Raw genomic sequence first — 24,140 nt, 5'->3', positions numbered from 1 at the left:
TGACATTTCTCCTAAATATTAGTTTGTTCCTTAAGTTTGCCATCTTATGATATGTGTGTCGACATAAATGAATGTTTAGATAAAAGTGTATATCTTTTCGATCACACAGGGAGATATATCAATCATATCAGAAGTTATATGCGCGGTGCATAAATCGTGAACTAACTTTGAATAAGCCATGTCACAAAAACATGATGTAAAGCATATGATAGAAAAGATAATTCAACAAACCATCAATCATACTTTTCAGGATTGAGAAGCACGGTCAAGAATGGCTATTGCTTTATTGATAACAAAACTTGTAGATGCGGACGAATCGAGAAAGTGGATGAAAATACAACACAACGTTACACCAATGTGGAAGATCCAACCAAATTGTATGCATGAATATAACGGCCCCAGCGTATAAACCGTACATCTTTATAACTATGGATAGGAGATTAATCAGAAAGCTTTCTGTCTTTTGCATTTGGAGATATTTCCACTTTACTCATAGTTATGAGTAAATTTATTATTCTCTATTCTCAAAATACTATTAAAATCTCATCATCTTTATAACCCATATCATCATCATTATCATTATCAAACAAATAATAAACCAAAGACAAAATAGGAGTGAGTGCTTGTATTTGACAGGACTTTCGAAAGGACTTTCAACATATAAATGCAAAAAACAATTCTTCTGACGCCCGTCTGTGTTGTATGTGCAATGGATATAGACCTCAACGGCACCGCTCAAATGATGAGCCTCGAGACGACTGGAAACAGTGTAACATCTTTGTTCAGGTGTATAAAGAACTGAAACGATACTATTTAAATGCTGTAGGGCATGTAATTATGAATTCTTCACATGCACATGTGTGTCATGTGAAAAAATGCAAATTTATTCATAACAATTAGACGTCATGTATATATCTAAAATAAAGAGTTACTGTTTGAATAAACTGATCCCGGCCGATGCCCAAAGTGCACACAGGACGCCCACAATGCCCATCAATCACGCTAACTTGCTTAAATATTATAAATTAACAATTGTGAAACATTAATTTGTTCAAAGAAGCTGCTAATATCTGCAAGATTCATCCATCACCACCAATCAAGAGAAGTGTACATGACTTCACGTACACCCCATACAATAATCAGTAGTAATGAACGATTCAGGTAACACCGCGAGCGGGATACGCAACCCTACTGCCATTTTTGTTTTCTTATATTTTTTTTTCTTTTAATGGCAGGGGGACGTATGAGGACCCATGGCTCGAGACCGGTGTCTAGGTGCCTTCATCACCTCCCGAAACCTCTAATTTTAGAAAAATCTACAAATAAGCAGCTATTATTATACTGTAAACATTAAGTATTATTTAGTAAAAAATGTAATTAAAACATTATCAATTTCATTGCGCAAATTAACATAACAAACAAACATCAAAAGCATCCCGCACACACCCCGGACATCAACATAAAAACAAACAAATCACTCAAACCATAAAATCCATAAAGCACCTAAAAAGAATGTTGATAAATCATAAGTATTCCGAGAAATATATAAATGCATATGACGAACAGCTATATTAAACCGACTTCAACATCTAACCAGTCACACCAAAATGAAAATATTAAGTAATCGTACAATAAGAATGTCTTTAAAATTAAACGTTCATTACGAAAGACAACAAAAAATAATAACACTGAAATGTAAACATACCAATATTTCAATAAAAATGCTGGAGGTACTATCTCCAGGAAGTGAGAGTCTCGAAAAACATGACACCCATAACTTAAAAAACCTCATTCAAACACAATATTAAGTAAAAAATGAGTCAAAATAATCCAGAAAACTTAGCTGCTTCAGACTTAAATGAAAATACACCCATCGTCTTTCCCAGTAAAGGAATCGGTTTGTGTTAAGATCCCATCTCACATGGACTAAAAACCGAACTGAAAATATACTAAATATAGACTTTATAATTGCAAAATTATAAACATAAAAGCAATGTAACCAATTATTTAACCAAACATATGTTCATTAAGGGCGGGCGGGCGGGGTTATCACCCTTTCGTTTTCTTGCTCCATAACTTTGCCTGTCAAAAACAACCCTCGAATGACGTCTCACTAGATGTGCAAATCATATATACCCCAAAACGAAAAACTCGTGCGCTTTCACGCTAAAACATGCACACAAAACCCGTGCATTATACGCGCTAAACCATTACCATAATCTCTCTTCTAAATAACACGTATTAAACCATACTATACCGTATTTATCAAACCGAGAATAATTTCATTTACTCATAGTTATGAGTAAATTTATTATTCTCTATTCTCAAAATACTATTAAAATCTCATCATCTTTATAACCCATATCATCATCATTATCATTATCAAACAAATAATAAACCAAAGACAAAATAGGAGTGAGTGCTTGTATTTGACAGGACTTTCGAATAAAACAAAGAGAGAATACAAATAATATAAAACATAAAATGAATACCTAAATATTCTCCACCACGTTATATACCTCTCGAACTGTGTATTAACTGAAAAGATACAATTATAAACATTTGTAAAAACAATAAAATTAATTCAATCAAAATAGGCACACTATGGCCTTCAACAACGGTCAACTGACCACACAAGCCAACTGGCTTATCAACATCAGGCACACTCTGGCCTTCACAAACGGTCAAATGACCACACAAGCCAAACGGCTAATCAACATCAGGCACACTCTGGCCTTCACAAACGGTCAAATGACCACACAAGCCAAACGGCTAATCAACATCAGGCACACTCTGGCCTTCTAAAACGGTCAAATGACCAATCGAATAATGCACAAGAGAATTAAACAGATATAATAAAACAATATTTACAAAATAAATGATAAACATTAAAACGGAAATAAAAAATATCATAATCATAATCCTTATAATAATAATAACATACTACATAAACCATACCTTTATGTTCTCCAATACTTAATATACCATTCGTACTGTCCAGTTACTTCACTGCAAAAAATAAACTTGCAAAGATTGTTAATTCCATGTGAACATGCTTTTTAAGAAAATAAGTTCAACTCACAAAAGCCAACCGGCTTTCACACATCATATCAACTTGCTTTAAAAAACGGTCAACTGACCATACAAGCCAACTGGCTTACCAAATCAGGCCAAATGGCCGTAAACAAATTGGTCCAATGACCACAAGGAAACATACACACAACACAAACACAGAACTTAATAATACTCAAAAGCATTTCCAAACCATTTATATAATACTATATTATAGTGTCTTTAAATGTGCTACGAACAACACATCATACATTTCAAATCACACATACATTAATAATGACTTTTCACAAATCTAAATTTAGCGACACCGATAATCTGTCTTTCAAAGAATCTTTAACATATCCGTCCTTAGTGGAAACACTTTTTCATCTACCATGTCTTTGCCAAAGTCTATCCACAGTCTTATTATTGGCACTTATAGATGCTCCACCAGCACGAAAAGAATGAAGTCCATATTTAGAAGAAACATAACCCAATAGACTTAACTTCTTCTTAAAACTATCATTTATAGTAGAATAACTTATATGCTTATTATTAGAAATCAATTTGAAACAGTGTTTAACATTACACAAATAAACTGGTCTAAACACATTATCAGTAGATGAACATGCAATATCTGCAACACAAATACTTTTCAAACAATTTCACAGGACATGTGTCTGTATTAGTTTTTGCAATGAGAACAGTATTACCCTCTCTTAAAATGTCCGTTTTTGACTTTTCAACTTTAATATCACAATGCGTATCTAAAAATACAACATTTGATCTTTTAACAGACGAAATTTCACTTATCCTAAAAAAAACCAGCATAAAATAAGAAAAAGATTGTAACGCCTCTTAAATACCCCAAAGAACAATCGCTCTCAGAAACAAGTGTGATAAAACTTCTTTAATATATCTGATGTAATAGGCTCCTTTTAACTACCGGCTTTGCAATTTCCGAATGCACCCAAATAAAATACATCATACTAATCATAGTAATAATAATAACATACTACATAAACCATACCTTTATGTTCTTCAATACTTAATATACTATTCGAACTGTCCAGTTACTGCATTGCAAACAATAATTTTGCAAATATTGTAAATTCTATGAGACTTTCGTTCCAAGAAAGTTCGGTAACCTGACAACACAAGCCAACAGGCTTTCACACACCATATAGACTGGCTTTAAAAACGGTCAACTGACCGTACAAGCCAACTGGCTTTCAAAATCAGGCCAATTGGCCTTAAACAACTTGGTCCAATGACCACAAGAGACATGCACAAATACCAAACACATTTTACTAATGTTCTCACAATCAATACGTATGTTCTTCTCTTAAAATTAAAACTACCGACTTGACATTTGTTTTAAGGTTCAATTCACCAACACAGACAAACTTTAAGCTACTGATCGAACCCTGGCTTAAATTTCCATGGCAATAGCATAAGCTCAATTGATATACTAGAACACCGTATTAATTTTGATTTACTAATTTGAAAACAACAAAATGCTTAACACACTCAAATACAAAGCTATAGGTACTTGGTCGGCTGCAAACCTCGTCAATTTTTGGAATTTTAACCCATCAAACAAATCTCAAAGAAAACCGGTATTGATGCAAAGTTGAATTTCTGTGACTCTAAAAGGAATACATGTACCATCTGAGAATAATCCCTGTTGCTGAACCGTTACTTGTTTTTGTTCAATTAAACGCAAAACCTAGAAACTCATTCATTTTTACGTGCTAAACCATAACCATACTCACTTTCTCTTCTAAATAATATGTATAGACCAACATCATTCGGTATTTATCAAACCTAAAATAATTTCATTCACTAAAAATTCGTTAATGTAGTATTATCCATTCACAAAATACTGTCAACTATTCCTCCTCCTCATCAATAACGTTAGCATCATCATCAACATTTATAACATCATCATCAATAAAATCATCATTATTAATCTTAACAAGTTATTTTCTAACACATAATTACACAAAAAACAAAACAAATTATACCTTTCGAGCTGCCCTCTTACTATAATGTTACACTATTCATTATTTATTCTTCGAACTGTCCAGCTTCTGAAAAAATAAACTTCGCAAACATGTGTAAATGCAATTTCAACATGTGTTTTGAGACCTTTTTGTGAACTGACACGCAAGCAAACTGGCTTATACGCATCTGAAAAAATCATCTTTCAACAAACTGTCAACGGACAACCCGAGCCAACCGGTTAATTTACATAAGCCAATCTGGCCCTTAATAACATACATTTAATGTTCTCCAATATATATAATATATTTCGAACAGTACAATCTTAACATTAAATTAAAACAAAAATGTAAATGTAAACGCACGTTTTAACAAATTTGGTGAACAAACTACACGCGCTAACTGGGTTTATCCACATCTGGTCAACTGGCTTGCACCAAAACGATAAGCAAATTACACATGTTAACTGGCATTCAAAAAAACGGCCAAACACCATAAAAGCAAAATGTCTTTACACATCAAGCCAACAGGCCACCAAACAAGAACAAAAACTATCACGAAAACAAAATGACTTATATTGCAAATAAATCCGGTCTACTTTTGTTATCATTACAGTACCTTATCTTTAAAAATGCATTTAACTATGACGAAACTAAATTTAACAAAACCGATAAATGCCTTTCATCTAAGTTTAAAACAACAGTCTTATGGTCAACGCTCTTTTCAAACCAAATTTATACCACAGTTTATGCAAAATATCGTAAATTAATTAGCACATATGCATGCACCATTATTGACACCAACCTTGCAGGGAAAACTTAACGTCTTAAATTATTATGAAAAATATAATAACTCAAATGTTTTAATTCAATTTAGGGATTTTTTTTTAATTGTATACAACAATAACATATAAACTGTTTATTCAATATCCAGCGAACGAGATGTAATATATGCAAAACACAAACATGTTTCGAAAAAAGTTTAAAAGACAAGTCTCTATAGCTGTTTCATAGATGAATAGAATATATATTTCCGTAATGTATCGGTTTTTGATGTTTCATTCTTAATTCACAATTGGAATACCTGAATAGTTTAAAGATATGTTCGCATACATTTTTATCCGCTCATTATCATACCACGTCATATATCGCACACAACCATCTAGCTGAATTATAAGGAAAACGGCATTTAATTGTTATTAATCGTTTGTTGAATTATACGCTTGGAACTAATACACAAACTTGTAACACATGTATTACCATATAAGGTGTTATATCTTATAAACAATAAAAATAAAGCAAGGTGTTCGTAAAAACATGAGAGAGAGTGATCTAACTCTGCTATCAAAACAACCTGGAGTGACACACTATGTGGCCTTACCTATATATAATCCTACCAGACCATTACATTTGCGACCTCTTTTTGAACTGAAATAGTTTCATTTTTACCCAATAATCAAATCAATTGATGTATCTGAATAATTGGAACTAAACAAAAACAACAGCACAAATAAAGATATGGAGCATGTTATTGAATATACTTATCATAACAAGGAACACAACCTGTGTTAATTTCAATCGGAATGTTGTTGCCAGTGTTATTACAATAAACAGAACCAACAAGTCTGACCTTTGTTCGAAGTTCCAGCTCACCATTCCGCTTCTAGCAGAGAATCAGTCCTCTCATCGAAAATCTCCTTCCGAATACTATGTATTTCGCAAATGAACGCCTAAACTACTTTATCACCCTTTCGTTTTCTTGCTCCATAACTTTGCCTGTCAAAAACAACTCTTGAATGACGTCTCACTAGATGTGCATATCATATATACCCCAAAATGAAAAACTCGTGCGCTTTCGCGCTAAAACATGCACACAAAACCCGTGCATTATACGCGCTAAACCATTACCATAATCTCTCTTCTAAATAACACGTATTAAACCATACTATACCGTATTTATCAAACCGAGAATAATTTCATTTATCTTGACGATCTGGATGTTGTGTTTGTATGATTATTAGAACGACTAACTCAGTAAGGAACTGCTAACGTTTTGCATTTTTAAAAACGTGTCTATAAAATAATCTACAAGCAACAATCATCGTTTATAATTCAGCAAGGATTTCAACATGGAGGAAGCTGGCCTTTTTCAAACAAGGAAGGCCCTAATCAAAACTTCGGTAACAACTTTCTAAACACTATCAATGTGACGCAAGTGTAAGATATTGTTTTTGTAAAAAAATAATGCTGCAACTACATAAAGCTGCAAAAATTAAAAAACAAAAACAAAACTCACATGCACTTAATTTGAAACACTTAATACACAATAAACGTGTTAATATATGAATAGTATTATGCACAATATATATCATTTAACAAAGTCTTACATTTGCACGTAGTACTTATTACATACTTATGTCACAAAGCATGAGAAGCCTATTTACATCATACGCTGAGTATTTACAATGAACGTTTATTGAAATGCATGTTTTGTATCCAGCATTGCAATGTATTGCATTGCATCTATTCAAGCGAGACGCATTCACCGTCTACTGTCATAAAAATAATATAACTCGTGTTTGTTCTCCGATGTGTCATCAAGGTTTCTTGATACCGAGCCCCTCGAGTCCCCTCGACCTAGTTCTCGTATAATCCGCGACTTGGAGTCCTCGAATTTGTTTGGATTAACTTCGGCTGTTACGAGAAGTCACGAAGGTTGCTTTGCCTTGCTGTTTTGACCTGGGTCAGAATTTTGTAATATACATGAATTGTGTAAACTATATAACACGGCCGTTTATCAATGGCGTCACATCTGTTTTGTGATACATTAATAAATGAACCAATGCTACTTCCGAAGTGGCGCATATGATCGGATGTTTTTAAATTTCACGGATAATTGTTCGGGGTGTGTAGGTCTTTTGTTTCACACATCTCGAATTATTTAAAAAATCGGGCAATGTAGTGCGATTCAGCGAAGATTTATTCATCAACAAATGTACGGAAACAAACAATCACAACCCATTTGGAAACGTGATGACCTTTATAAGTTGTGGCATGATGGAGTTGTTGAGAGCAAATCGATGTCTTTTGTCTGTGTGATGAGCAAATTTCCACCCGAGCAGTTCGCGAACGATAATAAACAATTGCGTTCAACATACAATAGTTGCTGCATATACAAAACTTTGGCTTCTTGCATATCTTATATATTTTTTTTGTATTTTTCCAAAAGAGATGGAGAAAAAGCCAAGGAGGTGCCGTTAAGTAATGAAGGTCGCGCAGATATATGAATCATCACATGACTTAGCTACATAATATTTCTTTTTCGTTTTATTTTGTTTAACGCAAATACCTTAAACCAAATACAAACATAATATATGTACATTCTATAATAAACAGGAAGTAAATATGTAAATATATAATTACCAATCTCAATTAAAAAGTCGACAATCTGAATAAAACATGTTGTACGATATAAACCCTCATTATGTAATACTCCATTAATAAATCAAATAACTGAATTTTCAACATTCTCGAAATATTTTTTCTACAACAAATTTGCTTATTCAGTAAAATAATTCACGAAATAATTAGAAGATATTACTTCTGTTCGAAACAACGAGTTTTGTCCCCTAATCCAAATAGTAAATTCACTAAAATCTCAACAAATCTTCAGTTGGCTAAAATATGTTCAAACTAACATCTTCACAAAAAGAGGATATTTCTCCGTCTTTAATCTTGATTTAAATACTCAAGTTACTTACAAGATTTTTAGTATATTCAATAATATCAATTTTCAAACTGTCTTTGCTACATGCTACAGATATTCTTGGATAAGTATGTAGACTTTCCGTTTCGATTATATTTTTTAATGATCGAATTGAGAAAACAGATCAAACACTCAACCTGAAATACCACATTTTTTATGGTCTGCAACGAAATTTAAAATAGCTACACATGTGCATTGGCGCCACTTCCTTTGCATCGGCTCCATCTCTTTTGCAAGAATGCAAATTATCAATTAGATCGTCAAAAAGCCAATGTTTTGTGCATGCAATATACTTTACATGTTCAAAACAATAGTTGGATCTCGTAAGCGAGTTCATTGTTTGGAAATATTAACGTCATACGGAATAATGCGTCGATTTTCTTTTAAAATCATCACAATACCACAACTTGCAAAGGTAATCACGTTTTTAAATGAGATGTTTTAAAATGTCTGTGTACATTTGAGGATGCATTGATCTTCTCTGAATCGCACTACATTGTACGATTTTTTTTAAATAATGCGAAATATATTGGACAAACATACAAACCTACTTACACTGATGAATAATCCGTGAAATTTCTAAATATCCGGTCCTTGGCGCCGCCTTGGATGAAGCACGGGCTACATTATTAATGCATCGCGAAAAAGAGGTGGCTCCAGTGATTTACGGCCTTGCATAAGGTTGTTGCAATTTGACAATTTGAATATATTGACATGAAATGTATAAAGCGGATTAAGTATCTACAATATTACATAGAGTATGCAGCATGATACGTTAGTAACTATTGTTATAAATTCGTTGCTGTGTTTACACAAGAGAGATATGCTTTTATGTCTAAAACCTCTATAAGACGAATTTAATACAGTCTAAATCAGAACCATTCAATTTAGTAAAAAATGTGTTACCGAAGCTATTTACACCGAAGCATAAGTTTCGTACATTGTATCTACATACATTCATACCATCATTCAACCATACTTGTACTCACTTTTTTGTCTTGATAATAACAATGATGGAAATGACCAGGATCAGTAATAGCAGCAGACAGGCGGCCGAGGCAGAAATGTACAGAAGCAGACGGTAGCGATTTATTTCTAAATAAAAGAAAAGAAGATTTTTTATCAGATGTAATAACTTTTTACACTAATCAAAACTTAAATTAAGCCGTATCATGCTTCACATCTTCTTTCATTGTCAATACAACTCATCTTCGTATATTATATCATTACAAGCAAGAAAAGCAATAGACACACCAAACAATTGAACGTAAAAGCAAACGAGCCGTCTCACCGCCTTTGAGCGATCAATGCAATACATTAGCGGTTTAACAGGAGAAATTAAAACACATAAAGTATCACTTGATTTCGTCTTTGATTATAACGCTTTATAAATATAATTCATTAACAGACCATCATCCTTCAATTGCGGATAAAAGAGCAATATAAATGATTTTAAATACCGCGTTACATAGCTTGAGTTTGAATATTCGTAAAATCGCATACAATATAATCGAATCTATTTAATTGTTCACATTAAATTCATGAAAAAAAAGAAACATGGCTGAAAAAGCGTTTATAGTTTATATCACGGAGTATAATTGTGTTAGTATCAGTGCAAAGAGTGGGCAACGAATATTGCTACTTATATTATACCTGGTTTGTTTCCTTTTTTAAGTTGTCCTTCGTCGGCGTTGTTGTTGGTGTCGGGCTTTGTAAGCAGTCCTGTCCTACCCAGCCCGCGGCACATTTGCATACATTGCCGTCGCACACACCGTTGTTTGCGCACGCGCGATTCGTACAGTTGTACTGACTACAGTTAGTCCCAGTCCAGCCTTGACGACAATGACACTTGTAGGAACCTGAAATGTTAAACGAATTTGTTTCTAGTAAGTCTTACTTTTGTGATTAAACATATTAAATGTACAGTATTTCCTTTTTTTGCGCAAGTGTTCACTGATACTGAAATAAATTAAACTCGTATAATAGTATGTCCTTTCAAATGTATTGGATAAAAAGTTCTGCCAAAGTGATTGAGCGTGTTGGCGAATCAGAAATAAGGTCGCAAACACGCTTACATGTCGAAACCAAACAATAAACCAGCAAAATTTTAAAAGGGCAACGATAAAACGATAATGTCACTTGTCACCTTTTGTCGCTTTTGTGGGTATATTTGTCCTTCACGCGTCTTGTCGTGTTGGTCACTTTTTACCCACCAGTACACCGAAACAAACAGATTGCACAAGAGCAGCAAACAATGTACAAATACGACAAATATCGTATTGTTTGCCCTTTTGTCGTTCTTGTGTGGTGTCCTGTCGGCAACTTCCAACAAGCACAAATACCAACACGAATGAACGACACATGTACCCACCAGATGACAAAAGGGCGTGGACACGTCCGAATGCCATGTTTCGCCCCTATTTTTGTTCTGACGTTTTGTCGGAATCAAGACCTTTAAATCGCCAGAATAATATTGCAAAAAATCGCCGCTATTTAATGTATTTGTTTTTAAACACGACTATACTTGTTTCAAATTTGTTGTCCAAAATAAAGCAATACATTTGTAAAACAAAAGTAATCCTAGGACACATTTTTGGAATCATGTATGTAGCCGGTGTGAGAGAAAACTAAAATTTACAACACTGTTTGATATTTCATTGCTTTAATATAAATGATCAATGTCATAGCGACAATTGTATAAACGACAACATGTTTTTTTTCATTCAAACATTTTAGAATATTTTTTCTTGCAAAACGGATTGGTATAACAATACAGTTAAACGTCTCCGATTACTCTTTAATAATAATGCTCTTTATTAACACAATGAAGTGGAATATAGAATTTCCTATCATCGCCACGGATGTTACTAATCCAGGCTCTGGAATGGCTAAAATGCATTTTGCGTATTACCTTCTGAGTTTTCACAGCTGGCTCCGTTGTCACAGGTTCCTGGCGTCTGGTTACATTCGTTAACGTCTAAATCACATGCGTCTTTTTGTGCGGTATGAGTCCAACCTTTATTGCAAACACATCTAAAATGTAAACAGCCGGTAGTTTTATAGTTAGTTTTTATTGAAAATTATAATTGAATATAGTTATGAACTCATATGAATTTGAGTTTTAAATGGATACCTTTCATTGCGTTACCATTTTTGCAAATAACAAATAAATGACGCATCCAAACTTGTACAAACACATGAAGTCACGAACAAAACGAATATGATTGTATGATTTCATAAAAAGTCACCTACGAATAAGGTAAGTGTAAATTGATGGTCTATGTCAACGCCTTCGTCCGATCAAGACACATCATAAAGCAAACCCAAACATTACAAACGAAAACGCAAAAATATGTCAATCTGATTCACCAATGGCCGCAGCAATTTGCATTGGTTATTAAAAAGGGAACACATGTATTCGAAATATTGCGCGTCAAAAAACTTCATATTAGTTGAATACTGGTTTGCTTTGCAACTTATGTCAATCTCTTTGAACAATGACGACTCACATAAAATCATCTGTGTCTCCTACAGGTTCTCCGTAGCCGTTTCGACCGCAGTTACTAACGCTGCATGTCTCGCCAGTGTATCCAGGCATACATAGACCAGGGTCTAACACTTTTGGCAAACAGTGGTTATTTGTTGTCCACCCTTGTAGACAAGCGCATCTTAAAGAATGTTCATTTCTATAATTTGTCTGAAATGCATCTTGTGTTTATTAAAAGTGTTTAATTAAAGCGGCTACATGTGAATTAGGTAGATACCCTAGGAATATCTACCTAAGTTAGTATCTTTTTATAAGCTGCTTCTGAGGAAACCAATTAGGTAAGCTATCAGAGAAGCTGGGTGGCACATAGAAAATGTGTATTTAAACACCGCGAAAATACTGAGACAAGCTACGCTAGATATACATAAAGACTTATAAAATTATAGTAATGCACGTATTAAAGCACGAATGTTCACATAAATACACATCTTGTTGGCGTTCAAATGAGACTGATACTATTAAGAAAGAAACAATACGCGCTTACTTAAATAGGTTTCCAATCTAGTTAACGCTAACTGTTTCAAAATATAGACATACAACATTCACCCAATAAACTCGAGTTCAGATGGAGATGTTGCAGTGAAATTGTGTGTGTGGGTACCTTACATGAATACTTATCTTGGAATTGCAATTCGGTTCAGTCGGTTTAAGCTAAATTTCATATTCATAACAAAATATATAATCAAACAGGAAACAATAGTTTTTCTAAAACAATCCTTTAGCATGCATTGACATGAATCTTAGAATATAACAAGATTGCTTAAAGGCATAGATGATGATACTAATTGGGTCGTTTTGGGTGAAGGTCACTGTACCTGCAATATACATTTAGCTTACTCTTAAAACTTGAGTTTTAAGGCATCCTGAACTTGTGCGTGAAGGTACATAATATCGAGACCAAGTTTGACCTTGCATTTCAGTTACGTCAAAGTAAAGGCTACTGTTTCTCACACATAATACTATAGTTTCTGTGTTTTTGTGTGGATCTTGGCATGAAATTTAAGAAATGTTGGTAGCTAAGATGCATACCAGTTTGATGAAGGTCAAGGTCTCAACCCTGAAGCAAAATGTTTTCTGCTCACTCAATATTATTAATTTGGATTGATTTTTTTTTCAAATCTCGGAGTCTTGTTATAATACAATATTCGTATTCAAAATATGAAGTTGCACGTACACGGTACAAAGATAATCAAATCGAATTCCGAACATAATGTACGTCGAATTTACAATTAAATGCAGGATCTACTTTAGCATATATATTTGGGCTGCATATGCGTAATAAAGTACCGATGGTGGACCCGGTTGTACTTTCAATATAGGCCCAACGTGGGCAGCCCATTAGAACCAAAGGGTGTGCCGATATGGGTCCCCTACAAATTGTATTCAGACAAGCTTATTTATTAATGTTTTGCTACTCTTTGTTAGATCCAAAGAAATATATTGTTTGACCATATTAAAAAACTACGTAAATACAAAAGTCTCATAGGTAGCTTTTCAGCAAACATGATTATGGTTTATGTTCTCTGAAAATCTTATTATTGTTAAAGCATTTGAACATTATGTGTCAAATAAATCTAATACTCTATTGTAAATCTAACAATATAACTCTCTTCACTGCTTAATTGCCTGAATACACGTTGGTCACTCAAACTTTAATTGATGATATTATTGTAAACAAACTATAACTCTAGTAAGTACACACGTTTAACATGTAGGGTAGTTGTACGTACATGCACTTAAATGCGCTATCCAAGGACAGGTTGTTAAGTGACCGTCGTTAATTGACTGAAATACTATTAAAACCAAACAACACGGTACGACATTATAAAGAATAATCCACAGAAAAATCCGTAGGACTTGCCCATTTTACTCGTAATGACCCCTTAATCTTCTTACCAATTTACTTTGCATCTCATAAATACCAAAATAATGTTTATCTTTAAGATATTAATGATTGTGTTCACAGTTGTGACAATTACTAAAATGAAACTTAGTCTATTAAGTGTAAGAATTGAGAGGTCAAGCGTTAATTTAGCTACACAAATTCCCGTGTAAGTGAAATACCACTCAAGACCTTCTGACTTTTAAGTGACATCACGCTCAGCCCTTAATGGTTCAAACAGATAGCGAATTATATGTACAACGAGTGCTAGTATGCTTAATGTGGTTTACTTCGTCTGATATATTAAACCGCACGTGTATTCCTTTTTTATATCAATGAAATAATATTTAACGCGAAATAAAAAAATCAAGCACTCGCATTTCCATTCGACATTTTATTACCTCCTTTTTTCAACTTAGCATACTGTGCTTGTAGTGAAACAAAAACTCATGAAATGAAAAAATTAGATACGCACGTTAAGACCGTGAGTATAAAGGTTTCAATTTAAAATTGGTTAGTCTTCAAAAACGCCTTTGAACATAATTTCAACATGCAATTTCAGACCGGTCACCAATTAATCTTGACGCCCTCTTCAGATGACTAAACGAAGAATGTTCATCAAGCATCGTCACACAAGAACACACGGAATCCATCATATATCAGTTAGACCAACAGATATTAAAATATAACGACATTTTATTTGTGTTCTTCTATGAGGAATGTAACAGCGTAGTTAATTACAATGCTTGAAAAATACCTTAGCCGTGAAAAACCCCAAATTGTTTCGCTAAATAAATATAGGAAATACTGTTCAATAAATAAACGGTTTTCAAGTTTGTAAATATGCAGATACAAGGCATTTTATAATAAATGCACAAACAAAAACTCACATTTATGTAACGTATTATTGAGCCATTTCATAAAATACATTTACGACATTTTTGTAAATACGATAATCAGCGAATAAGCCACTGTTAACAACCGAAACTAATATCATATTGAATGTAAACTATGCATAGCTGATATTAAAAATGACAACAGTAAGTGTAAGTGGTCAAGGTTGCGTACTTACCTGTAACTGCCAACAGTGTTCATGCAAACGCCTCTGTGGCCGCACGGATCGTGAAAGTGTTGACTACATTCATCAAGGTCAAGACATGTGTAATTGCTCTTGTCAACAAAAATGTATCCCTAAAAGCCAGTTAGTATTCGGTAAATGGGTAGTTCGTTGAAGTAAATAAGCGTATATATTCATGTCAAGCCCTGACATTCAAAGTCGGTATTGTGTTCTCTTTAAATTAAAATACATGTTTGCAAGTGAAACGCTCGCATAACGTTTATTAACTTTTTCATTCTTAAATTATGCTACGGGTTGAAAGACTACTCTAAATGATGAGTAAGTTATCAATTTTAAAATAGCAAAAATATCGTAAAAACTTAAACAATAATACGAAAAAATACTATGTGTGTGGAGGATCCATACCGCTGTGCATACACACTGGTCAGCATCTTTCAAAGACGCAAAGCATAGTTTGTCCTGCAGGCATCGGCGTCCAGCGCATGGGTTGTTTTTCATAGTTCCCTACAAAAATGACGGTGTTTTCGATACGCTATCCATAGATTCGTTTGAAAATTAGTTACATGTTTCACATTTAAACACAGTATAATGATTGATAGTACAACCTTTAAGGGATCTTTTCACGCTTTGGTAAATTGAAAAAAATTGTTTCAGATTCGTAAGTTTTCGTTTCAGTTATGATATTTGTGAGGAAACAGTAATACTGAACATTAACCATGCTCTAATATAGCCATTATATGCATCTTTTGACGATTTTAAAACCTAAAAATTATAAAGCGTTGCAACGCGAAACGATTGAATAATTTGGAGAGTTCTGTTTTTGTCGTTAAATTTTGTGACACTACGAAGATTGCTTATATAAGGTATAAAATACGTGTAGAATGTGTACTCGGCGGAATAGCTCAGTAGGCTAAAGCGTTTTTACTTCAGGACTCTGGCAGGACTCCAGGGGTCACTGGTTCGAAACCTGCTCCGAGCAATGTTCTTTTCCTTTTTTTTATTTTTTTTCTTGATTTTTTACTGGAGCTTTTACGATCCAATGTTTACATTTATCAATATAAAGCATTTAATGAATAAGTTAAAAAAATGCCAAAATCTGTGAAAAGGCCCCTTTAAAACTTAACCATAATAATGGCGTAGATAAATTTAAACGACGTCGAGTAGTGGAAAATAAACCATTCACTGAAAGGGGGGGGGGGCATATTTCTATCTTCACATATTCGCTGAAGTCAATATTCTTTGCTTAAGGGACGCTGATTAAATAATGGATAGTATGTGACTTTGATAAACATACTTGTATATTTTGCAATTAAAATGATGATATTTGAAAAAATATATTCTCGATTGTATGCTAAGTGATGATATATTGCAAGTGTCGGGGAACTAATTCCAAACATCGTTTATCATTAGCCTGACTCGGGTGATCTTACACAAATTCCAGAACATGTTAATACTTCCGTAAATGCTAAACATACTTATTAATTGGAGTCAACAGGAAAACATGTAATTAAATCTTGTTTAAATATATATCGTAATCGATGCATACAACTTTGCTTCTATATAGAGCAAAGGTCTCGAGGGTACTGCTTAAAACCATAGAAACCAATTAAGCTTGTTTTGCAGACAATTTGCATTATAGTATTTTCATTCTTATTAATGATAAACCAATATGTTTGATTTTAAACAAACCTGTTTAAATACAACAAATATCTACCTAATTCATCATACACAGCAACATACCATGTATTTAACCTTACTTGTAGCCATCGTTCCACATGTTCCTGGGTAATTATAAAACGCCCAGTATAATTCATCACTCTTCCAAAATATTTAAAGTAATCAACCAATTCAATATCAATACCAGTATGTTTCCTTTTTTGTCTCTTTCGAAATATCATTATTTTTGTTTTTGAATTGTTAACAATTAGCCCGCAAGAAGTTTAATTTAAATATAAGTTATCCAAATAATTTTTTAATTTTAGTGTGTAACTTGCCTAAAATAGCCCTGCCATCAGCAAATAATAGTACAATAAACAAAATGTCATTTATATTGAAACCAGATGTTATCTTGTAGGTAAAGTTCATGATCTTATACACGTAACGAAAACACAAGAGGCGACATAACCTCCCGACATGAGCATATTCAAATTTACCCATCTTTTCAGCGTTTCCAATTTATCACTTGTGTGACCTTGCGTCTTTGTAGTTGTAAGCACATAATAAATCTTATACCGCAATTTGTTAGTTTATTTATAAATTGCTCATGCTCAAATCAAGTAGGCTTATACACATGACGGTCTATGCCATTAAAGAGGAATCCCTAAAGTTACGTTTTAGCTACGGCGAAATTATTAGAATTAGGAATGTTGATTTCTTAAACTAATTAGTACGCATCATTAAAAAAAGTAGTTCGGGTATAACATGTCTTAGAAGTAACTGATTTCGAAATTAAACAAAATTTGTTATTATTTTGATTTCTCACAAACATGAAAAACGTCATAAATATGAACGCTGAATGTAAAAAAACAACGTAAACTACCTTATAATGTAACTATACAAAGATTTTTGCTCATGTTTGCTGTAGACGAAATAGTGTGAATATGTGTCGTATGGATACATCTGAACTATTAGAGGGATTTACCAATAGTGTACATGTCACGGTACAGGATTTTTGTTCTGATGTACATCAGAATTATTTTCCTCTTCATAGAAACTGGTCTATCGGGTAAATTCTAGAAATGCTTCTTCTGAAATTTATGTTGGTATTTTATTGATCAAAGTTTGATGTCTGTGTTGAAAAAAAGTTAGGATATGCTTTATACTTAATTTTAAAGCCTGACATAAAAAGAAAATATGTTTTCTTCCGGGATTATGCTGATACTTATTTCCTCAGAAAAATGAGAAGAAATAAGACATTTTTACTCGTTCATGCGCTCTTGTAAATATTACTTTCAACATTTTACTGAAACATATCATTCACAATGTTACGTATAAACAAAACACACCTGTCATGTTTTTTCAGACATGTGGGGATATAAAAGGCGAAGCATTACCATTATACGTGTTCGGCATGTACTCGTGGAGTTGTACAAGACGTGTACACCACGTCCGAGACAAACCCGAATTAGCCTTATGATACGCATAATAAGGCCAAAGGTTCCAGACCATGCTTTTGAATTAGTACAAATCGTGCTTAAAAGATGGGATAACATAGAAGGCCGTGATAAAGAGGTTGCAGATTTGTTTGTTTAAAAGTTCCTCCGATCTTAAAGTCGGAATGTTTTAACGATGCAGAAGTACGATGTGTTTGGTCTCAGATCACCATGAAGAGACTCTGAAACATACCGATTTTGTCAAATTTCGCATAGAGTTGGGCAATCTTCTAAAGCCATTAATTGACATCATGTTTCAGGAAAAGATTTGATTTACGGTAAATAAATTTAAACGGTCATAAGGACATCACCGTTTTAATTTGCATTATACATACTGGTTAATAACATCGATTTCCAAATATAAACATAAGATGCACCGATGGTCAATTACAGAAAAAAAAGCAGTACTGTCTTGTTCTTACCGTTGTTGTTGTAGGATTGTACATAGAAATAGTATTGCATGTAGTTAGTAATCCAATAATCTTCAAAATGTCCTATTGCCATTTTTCGTATAATACTTTCAACGTTTCTATCAATTTAAAGTAAATTTTACACGTACTGAAACTTGTGATTAAAGCGTACACAAATCTATTGGCGGTTCAGAAACATTCCTTGACTGTTCTTCTTAAGCTATTGCATTGCAATTACCTGTACACTGCCTCTTATCTACTTATGAGTTGAAGTAGGTATTGATTGGACCTTGTTCCGTAGTTACCGATGTCAATATGTGTGATGTATATCTTGCATTATTGCTAAATAAAATGTTCACCTTTTATTTTTATTTACAAGAACAAATAGAGAAAACAAAAGAAGCAATTCACACAGTTTCATTTGTCAAATTTGCGCAAAGTCTTACTTAAAAATATTAATAAGCTTTGATTAACATTAATTTATTGGTGGAAAAGATAATTTGTGGCTTAGCGTAAGTTGATAGCTCCATAAAACACGGTTAACGTGTGTTTCTGGTAAACTAAATTGTTTTATCCCTCGTTGTTATTCAATTGATTCCCTGCAATAAATAAAGGACCGATTTGTTGAATAAGGTTTCTCTCTTGCTTGAGCAGTTGAGCGTTCAATTTGTGTATATGGAAATCACCATATTGACGTTAACGATTGTATGCATAATTGTTATATAGTTTTTACATCAAATTGGTATTGTAAAGAACAACAAACATTACAGACGTAGACAGTGATTGGGTTGATTAATACAAATTAGTTAAACCTCTATCTAATTATTAACAGATTTAATTTTTTTTTTTTACAAACGTAAAAACTTAAAGAGTGTTTATTCTGACAAAAATGGAGGTCATAACTTAAGCCATGGCATTAACAACATCAGGATATACGTGACAGTACCTTACCTAAAGTGATATTTACGTGTATCCTGAAGTCAATAGACTTATACCATTTAAGAAAAACAAACACGTAAACTAAAAGGGAATCACCAAAGATTGACGCGGATAAAAATCTTGTCAATACATTTGATAAATGTGCTACTTGGATATAAAAAAGGATTACAGAACAACGGGGGTCTCGAAGTCGTTAATCATTTGCTAGGACTTAAATAGTGTGAATAGTCTAGCTGCAAAAGTACCCTTGTCGTTTTCAATTGTTATAACAGTACTAATCAAACATTCTAAGCATGTTTAATGCGCCTAATAAAAAGAACAAAACTAATTTGAGTATTGATGCGTTTAAAATGCTGCATACATCAACCTATGGCAGAAATATCATTAATATCATACATGAATGTGAATACAGTATTATGCATTTTGATCCGTTGGCAGTCGCATACAAAGCGTTACAATATTCAAATTCGTTTTATGGGAACGATCTATCCCGTAATGTGAGATTTTTTCCATAAAATAGAAGAATGAATTAGCAATCAATAACATTAAATAAACTTTTTAAGTGACTATACACACGAACATAAATATTCTAATATATGTTTTGAGAGTTGTCTATATACTCGACGTATTGCAATACATTCTAAAGATAAATTCATTTGTACACATACATTTAAACATTCCACCAGTGCTAGTTGCATGAATCGTTTCAGGTATTATTAATTCTTTATGTTCTATTGTAATCAACAATGAATAACACAATAATCTTAGTTATATCAAACGCCTTTTTAAATCGGAATGTTCATCGAGTAGATTGTACACGCCAGGGTAAATATTTGATACCGGTAGATATAACAAGCGTGCATAACGAAGAAAAGATGGCTTCTTCTTAATAAAAAGAAATTTAACCGTTGAGGTTTTTGTTTTTCTTACATGTCCTGCACATTTGCTTAATCTACACATCAAGCACTGCTTGTCACGTGAAAATTTAAACATACATATACATGTACACAATAAGTTATTATCGTTGAGATTTAGGTCAAATAAAGGTACAACGTGGTGCTCAATAGTTCAGGCGGATATTGTGTGTGCTTTGTTGTAATTAAATTGTTATCCAATCAAACAAAACATACCAATATTATCGCAACATCAAACACAAATTAGTTAACTTTTGATTTAAATTTTATGAGCAAATAGCAAACCTTATAATACTTCAACAAACTGCACACGCAAATTTGTGTTAAACAACGTTTTACAAACGTTTGCAGACCAGCAATCTTCTGGCTGAACAAGCTAGATAGACTTTTATTTTCCTTCATAATTGATGAGCATAACATATAATACAAATTACAAACAATTAAATACAATCGAGTATATACACATACAAGAGATCAAAATGAAGCAACTCAATACAGCCATTAGATTATTTACAAAGATAAGTAACATAACTAGAGTATATATATAAATAATTGTTAGGTCAATGACATGAATACAGTCAGTGATAATGATTTAGTTCATCAATTCAATAATACACACACACAAAGGTACTCACGCACCCATGCGCTTAAACACATACACACACCATACATACACATATATACATAAAACAAGAGAAAACAGATAAGAAAAACATATAAACATAGCAATTTAAATATACACTTATGATATAAGAATACCTAGTGGAATGCCGCATGATTAAACACCAATGCGCACGTTTATAGACACCGAGTTTTAGTTTCAATACTATGATATTATGTATTCGCCTAGAATATGTCTTCAAGTGAAAGCGAAAGTAAAGACATAATAAGCGAACATATGTGATAAATGTATGTAATTTTGACACACGACCAGCTAGATACGAATCATTAGCGTTGCCTTCTATAGAAGACTGTTATAGTTATAAGTATAAAGTCATAGAGAGGTCAAAGTAGTTCCTCATGGGAATATCATATGTGTCATACACTACATATACTATTGGCTGTATGTTTGCACAATAAGAATATATACATATACATGCACATAAAGACACTAGAGGACTGTTATAGTGAAACGTATACTTTCATAGAGAGATGTAAGCAACTTCTCATGGCAATATCATATGTGTCAGACACTACATATAATATTGGCTGTAGGTTTACACAATAGGAATATATACGTTTACATGTACATATAGACAACAGTATTCGTTATGGACAATAAAATACGCATACAGATATTTGCTATATATGCAATATAGTAAGAGATCACATTAAAATAAGAACAACATAAAATATCTGGACATGTGTCTAATCATTGGCAGCATCATCGCTGTATTAATGTAGCAATTTTCAAATTGAAACGGAAATACCAAGGGGCAAAAATGCTTCTGAGATTTTTTAGAGCCCAACTTTAATATGTTCACACATTTCTCAAAGGCACGTTTAAAGTCTTCAATCCCACAACTCTCGAGTATAAGTGTCCACAGTTGCTCACGTTCGGCTTCAATATCAGTACAATCGCACAACTTGTTAATAATCAAGCTTCTCGTTCTAAGGTTACAAAGTTTGCAGATCTGCATGAACTGATTTGATTTTAATAAGCCGATGCCATTCATTAGGGTTTTTCACAAAGCTAAGAGTTTCTTGTTGGCATTTGCGATTAACCATAATGGAGAGTAAACGTTGGTATCTATTACATGCGCCGTTACGCCCCATGGGTCTCCAGCTTTTAAACGTTTTACCATGTCTTTGTTGATACGCGTCACGATATTGCGTTCAATGATTTGCTTCCACTGTCCTTATGGAGGGAATGTTCCGTGTCTAACATATGGATGTAAATAGTTGGTAAGATTGTATCTTTTTAATATTTTGTACACATCAGGAATAAAGCCGAAACATTGACAGTCTATATCAAGGATTCGTATAAGTCTGTTGATGAATAGATCTTTTGCAAGATACTGCTGATTTATTCTGCAAATTTGTCCTAGTAATTTAAGTTGTTGTTTGGTATAGCATTTATTGTTTTTAGACAGAAATCCGTAGAAATGCACTTCTGGAATCCTTGCATGTGTTTTAAACAGAAGTTTTGAGTAATTTGCAATTTTAATAGTTCACTTGATGCATTGTTATTCCGAAGCTCACTGTCGTCGATAGCCATAGGTAACACTGTGGAATTGAATATCATACTCATAGTGATAGGGCTTAGTCTCTCAGGTCCCAAACCTCTAGCGCATACGCTTATATACGTCCCTCTGAGCTTCAAACATGCTTATTGAATGCAGTTACCTGTTGACAAGAGGTGAATGTAATGCCCTTTACAGGGATAGTTTCTGTTCCGAGGTAAAGTTCCGTTTGAGTGATCAATTCCTAGTGTTATATATCACAACAGAACATTTGTTTGCATTATATAATCAAAGTGCTGACAGTATTGGTGTGACGATGCGTTTGAGAGGATGGAAAAAAAGCATCAAGTCAAGTTTATCTACATCACCACAATCACCACAATTGTGTATGTTGGTACGAAAAAAATTTGGTACAAAAATTTTGCGAAAAAAAAATTGGGTACAAAAACAAATTTGGGTACGAAAAAAAATTTGGGAACAAAAAAATTGGGATCGAAACAAATTTGGGTACGAAAAAAAATTTGGGGATGAAAAAAAAATTTGGTACGAAAAAAATTGGGTACGAAAAAAAATTGGGAACGAAAAATTTTAGGTACGGAAAAAAAATTGGAGGAACGGGAAAGTAGTTCCTGTGGGGAACTTGACCCACAATCGCACATTTTCGGCCCTTTCCGTCAAACATCAGATTAGTTCCTCGAAGGCAATAGTATGATTACACATTTCGGAAGCGGTAATGCGGTACTACCTACGCGCGTCAAAATGTAAGCGAAATATGTACACAAGTCTGTCAGGAATGTTAGAATTAACGAAGAAAATCGTGTAGAGATGTAAGTTTTTTGAAGAAATGTGCAGAAAATATATTAAACAAGAGCTGTGTTTGTGAAAGACAATGCCCCCTGCTGCGCAGCTTTGAAGCCATATATTTTACCTTTGACCTTGAAGGATGACTTTGACCTTTCACCACTCAAAATGTGCAGCTCCATGAGATACGCATGCATGCCGAATATGGAGTTGCTATCTTCAATATTGCAAAATTTGACCTTTGACCTTGACCTTGAAGGATGACCTTGACCTTTCACCAATCAATATTTGCAGCTCTATGAGATACGCATGCACGCCAAATAACGAGTTGCTATCTTTAATATTGCAAAATTTGACGTTTAACCTTGACCTTGAAGGATGTCCTTGACCTTTCACCACTCAAAATGTGCAGCT

The 24,140-nt window shown here is 33.5% G+C and overlaps 1 protein-coding gene and 1 long non-coding RNA gene across 2 annotated transcripts; both read right to left on the bottom strand.

The window, feature by feature from the left end:
- Window positions 1–478: 478 nt before the first annotated feature.
- On the bottom strand, window positions 479–7,037 carry LOC127842411 (uncharacterized). The gene is made up of 2 exons (XR_008031616.1): window positions 6,685–7,037; window positions 479–5,144 (listed from the first exon to the last, which is right to left on the bottom strand). It is a non-coding gene; the product is annotated as an uncharacterized LOC127842411 (long non-coding RNA).
- Window positions 7,038–10,467: 3,430 nt separating this feature from the next.
- LOC127840521 (fibropellin-1-like) lies at window positions 10,468–19,096 on the bottom strand. The gene is made up of 6 exons (XM_052368937.1): window positions 18,902–19,096; window positions 15,733–15,831; window positions 15,322–15,440; window positions 12,330–12,488; window positions 11,732–11,853; window positions 10,468–10,679 (listed from the first exon to the last, which is right to left on the bottom strand). The coding sequence occupies exons 1-6, from the start codon at window positions 18,923–18,925 to the stop codon at window positions 10,468–10,470; spliced, it is 735 nt and encodes a 244-aa protein (XP_052224897.1). The 5' UTR covers window positions 18,926–19,096.
- Between the last annotated feature and the right edge of the window lie 5,044 nt (window positions 19,097–24,140).

This window comes from Dreissena polymorpha, chromosome 8 (assembly GCF_020536995.1).
Source record: "Dreissena polymorpha isolate Duluth1 chromosome 8, UMN_Dpol_1.0, whole genome shotgun sequence".
NCBI lineage: Eukaryota > Metazoa > Mollusca > Bivalvia > Myida > Dreissenidae > Dreissena > Dreissena polymorpha.
Note: the sequence above shows the minus strand (reverse complement) of the source record. Positions and strands in the feature narration are given on the sequence as shown.

Excerpts from the sequence above, each read along its gene's own strand:
- LOC127840521 (XM_052368937.1), bottom strand. The coding sequence starts at position 18,925 with ATGTACAATCCTACAACAACAACG. Across the intron at positions 15,441-15,732 it reads ACCAGTGTGTATGCACAGCG|GGATACATTTTTGTTGACAA; the intron begins GTATGGATCCTC and ends ACTGGCTTTTAG. Across the intron at positions 11,854-12,329 it reads GGAGACACAGATGATTTTAT|ATGTGTTTGCAATAAAGGTT; the intron begins GTGAGTCGTCAT and ends TTTACATTTTAG.